Here is a 4,623-nt window from a genome sequence, read left to right as displayed (position 1 = left end):
GTTTTAAGATTTTTAATAATTTGTTTTTAACATTTAAATTGTTGAATTTTTTCAAAAAAATTTTAAATCATGAAATCATTGAATGGAATTTCGTTCGAAAAAAATCGAAATTTTATAACTGAAAATAATCGAAACCGAAAGAGAATTGATATTTTAACATAGGATCGAATCGTCACTATATAATAATAATAACAATAATAATAAATAATTTATTATCGGTCGATATTTTGTTATATTTGTTTGTTTAAAATCCAAACTTTTCAAAGAATTCATTTATTTTTAAATGATATCAAATAAAAGCAAAGCAGCCACGATTAAAATCTCGAAATTGTTGGTGGGTATGTTCAAAAACAAACATACATATATTAAAAAGTAAAAAATTTAAAAAAATTTCTCAAAAAATTGTAGATGGTGTCCAGTCAGTTAGCTTAGACATCAGCAACAGTCACTTCAACTTTTACCCCAGGTTCAATCGAAATAGAGGTTATCTGTTTCACTATCTCAGAAGGACTGTGCAAATCAATGAGCCTCTTGTAAATTCTCATTTGAAATCGATCCAACGTCTTTGAACCTTCACCACATGGCGTTTTACGTGTTGTAATACGCAGAATTTTTGTTGGCAATCTGACGGGTCGTCCTTTCAACTTTAGCTGTTTTTCTTTAGCTCATCTGATTAAAGCATACTTTTTTCAGACTTTTGACCTACTTGCTGGCTAGAGTGATCCTGATTCTGTGAATTGTTGGCTCCTCAGTTGCAGCTTTATTTGCATCTTTTTGATTGGACATTATTAGAAGCTGGCCGACTTGTTGAACGACAGCGGTGAGCCAGTGCGTGAGCAAACTGAAACGTTTTCTACGAAGAGGTTTTTGCATGCAATTTACATACATATTTATGTATGAGCATACAAAATTTACAAAATTCTTGCAGTAAGTCTTCACATTTCTTTTTATGCCATTACTTCATTTTATTGTCAATTTATTTTATTTTCTTTTATTTATTATATCATTATGCTGGCGGAGTCAGGTTTGTTGAAACAGTCACTCAAATTGCTGGACGAGACAAGAATTGCATCCAGCCTTGGCCATGTGTTTAATCTCCAATGCCAAGGTTTCTTAATTAAAGCAATAAATGCCGTTTTATTGTCATTCCTGTTGATAACAATACTATATACATGCGCATTTCCATAACCAAGTTATCCACGTTTATCCCACTCGAAATCCGAATAACGAACGAAAAGCGAGGATTAATTGGTCCCACAAAACGATTATGTAAGCAGTAAGTACAACCGAAAGTACAATCAGCGGTCTTTCACAATTGTCTACCTACACTTCGGAGCAGAACAGCCATCGTCGTCAGATTTATCGATTTGCGAATGAACTAACAAATGTTAATATTAAATAAGGAATTGGTGACAGGTTGTTTATTTTTTTTTATTTCTATCATAATTTAGCGTCATCTAAATACACTTTATTCAAATATGTTTTTTTTTCATATTCTTGCACGCAAGCGTTTGAGCATTATGCATTTTTACATAATTTAAACAGAGAATCACAAAAATAATTTCAATAATGACAAATATATTAACAGACTGAAACGAAACTATGTACATCACAGGTAGAGTCTAAATGATATAAAGTTATACGCATCGCAATTACAAAACCACAAACAAACGAAACTTAATGAACCTAAGACATTTAAACTGAAAAATAAAACAACAGCTTATAATATTCTTTCATAGAACAAAATATAAGCCTGGGAATTCAAGACGTTCGATATGTTCTTCACTTCACTGACGTTACCGTCACTAACGTAAAACCATCTTCCAGGATAGGGACCTACTGATGAGTTTTCACTTCCCACGACGGATTTATTTCCTATTCCGTTTGGCTGCAAAGGAATCGAACTATCCGTAATTCGTTCGTCATTGATAGAGTCGGTGGTTTTAGGCTTAATTTTACCCTTTTCAAGTTTGGCGAGGAGCGTTTGAACTAATATCTCAGGAGAGAATAATACGGAAGAGAAATTATTTATGAACGATGCAGTATCTTTGATGTCGTCCCTGACCTTGACGTAGGCGGTGTAATGACCGCTCCTCAAACTTCCGCTGTGTTCAACAACGCCGAACAATGAATACAAAACTTTGTCTTCATTCGGTTTCACATTCTGGTGTTGTAAATTTTTATATTTTAATAAATATTATAACAATATAAGGACAATATTAATATTATTATTATAAACAAAATAACTGCAAATAACATTACATCATTCAAAACATTTAGAGCAAGCAAGTAAACACATCAACATAGGAAATCGTTAGATCGACACAACTCAACACAGTACAGACAAACAGACAGACAGACAGTCAGACAGACATCATCAGAACATACAAAAAAAAGTTACTGACCTGAGCCAAAGAACTGCAGAAAGGCGCCATGTCCAAAATCTCAGAAAACGTAACGTGCTTACTGAGCTTCTTCAGTGACATTATCGTCTGCGAGTTCGCGCGCGTAATTTAGTCAGTATATAATTAATAATGTATAATTATAATATAATTATAATACAATTATAATATAATTATAATACAATTATAATACAATTATAATATAATATACAATTATATTAAAAGTATATAACTAACTAGTTTAATAAATTTACTTAATTTCGTATAACAAACTCAGTAGTAAAAAACTATGTCCATTATTAAACATTAGAAACTATCTATCTATTGTGATCAATACCAATTGGATAACTAATAATGAAATTGATTAGTTTGAAGTTAAACAAGAAGACCACCCCTTACCTGTTGAAATCTTTTAAGGTGTAGGGTGAGGATGGACGGGGGCACAAAGATGAGGGCCTGTCTGTTGGCTATCGTGTATTTGGCCTCTTCTGGTCATTGGATGGTCAAATTATTATTATATAAATATTATTATATTATATTATATTAATAACATTAAATTATTATATTAATGATAATTACTAATATTATTTTTCACTACGCCATGTTATTATAATATATATATATATATATATATTAATATATATTATTACTAATGCATATTTTAAATTAAAATCCTATGGACCAACTGGCACAACGTTATGACCAGCAAATGGCCTCTTCACTAAGGTAATCAAAATTACAAAAATTAAATGATAAAACTCGAAGCAGTGTGATGATGAAAACTGCTGTCCTACTGACTTTTGCCCAGGCCCTTGTTGCAGTGCGAGCAGAGGTACTTGTTGTTACCGGTCAGCATCTCCATGGTGGTGAACTGGTAGAGGCACGATTCGATGGAGCACTCGTGTGGTTGACATTTTAACCTATGACCTAAGGAGGTCATCGACTGCCTCATGGCGTGAATTTTGAGGCCTCGTGTCACGTGATTGCCGATGTGATTGTTGTCGTGTTTTGAAAGGCAATGCTGGTCGATGCTTTCGTTATGAGTAATTTGCTGTCGTTGTCGTTTAAGCGGCGACTGTTGCTGCTGCTGCTGTTGTGGTGATGGCGGTAGAGTTCCAAGCGTTATTTCATTCAGTTTGTCAGAAAGATCTGCTACTGATGCTTCTCCATCTTCCCTTACTTTCCCAGCATCCTCAACCGCTTGTAGTAATGAAAACAACGATGACGACGACTGTGGTGGTGGTGGCTGTGACGTTTCCTTGCTGTCGCCGCTGGCATCGTCATACTCGTCGTCATCCTCAGAGTTGTCCTCTGCGTCGGCCTCACACTTTGGAGCTGCATGATTGAAATAATAACAACAATAATAATACTTGTAATAATAATAACAACAACAACAATAATAATGTCATTTGTGCAGCGTCCTATGTATAATATATATCATTGAGGAAAACTGGAATCCAACCATACTATCATTCCTTTCTCAAGTATTCATACTAATTGTACGTAGCCAGCTTTAAAACTAAAATTACTGATTACTGACCGTTACTGCAACTACTACTACATACATGAAATTTATTTACACGCTATCTGATCTGAGGGAACAATAATGACGTAATCAAAATTAACTCCAAAATAGTCAGATGTAACAAAAACTGCTAAACTGACCAAGAGATGAAACTGAAGATGACGACGACGACGACGATGATGATGGCGATGATTCGTTAACATTTTTATCATTATTATTATTGTTGTTGGTGTCATTATCATCCTTGTTACTATCAACATTATTATTAGTAGTAGTATCATTTATAACGAGATCATTACTACCATTAACATGGTATATATCATCATTGACACCATTGGCATGTTGGTGATGAGTGAGGAACATATCACTGATGATGAAATTCTTATCTTCACCATCATCACAACCAATAGGCGAGATCAGACAACAAACGTCATCATCATCATCATCAACATCATCTTTTTTGATGATGAATGATGAATTAGAACCATTAGATTCGACGTCATTAGCATCATTATCACAGACGTTGTCACCAATAATAGTATCATCTCCCTTGATAGCACTAACATTGTTAGTATCATCCTTCTTGACAGCACTATCATTGTTAGTATCATCTATCTTGATAGCACTATCATTGTTAGTATCATCTATCTTGATAGCACTATCACTGTTAGTATCATCTATCTTGATAGCACTATC

At 33.9% G+C, this 4,623-nt stretch overlaps 1 protein-coding gene across 1 annotated transcript; it reads right to left on the bottom strand.

Moving 5' to 3' along the window:
* Window positions 1–1,720: 1,720 nt before the first annotated feature.
* Window positions 1,721–3,366, bottom strand: HELRODRAFT_77618 (hypothetical protein; the record flags this gene model as incomplete). Its single annotated transcript, XM_009017856.1, has 5 exons — window positions 1,721–1,904; window positions 2,037–2,164; window positions 2,406–2,492; window positions 2,802–2,887; window positions 3,201–3,366. Coding segments are annotated over 5 exons (651 nt in total), but the record flags the coding sequence as incomplete, so codon positions are not given.
* Window positions 3,367–4,623: the final 1,257 nt, after the last annotated feature.

The sequence above is a fragment of the Helobdella robusta genome (genome assembly GCF_000326865.2).
Source record: "Helobdella robusta unplaced genomic scaffold HELROscaffold_20, whole genome shotgun sequence".
Classification (NCBI taxonomy): Eukaryota; Metazoa; Annelida; class Clitellata; order Rhynchobdellida; family Glossiphoniidae; genus Helobdella; species Helobdella robusta.
The sequence above is the reverse complement of the archived record's forward strand: the minus strand, read 5'-3'. Positions and strand labels throughout refer to the sequence as shown.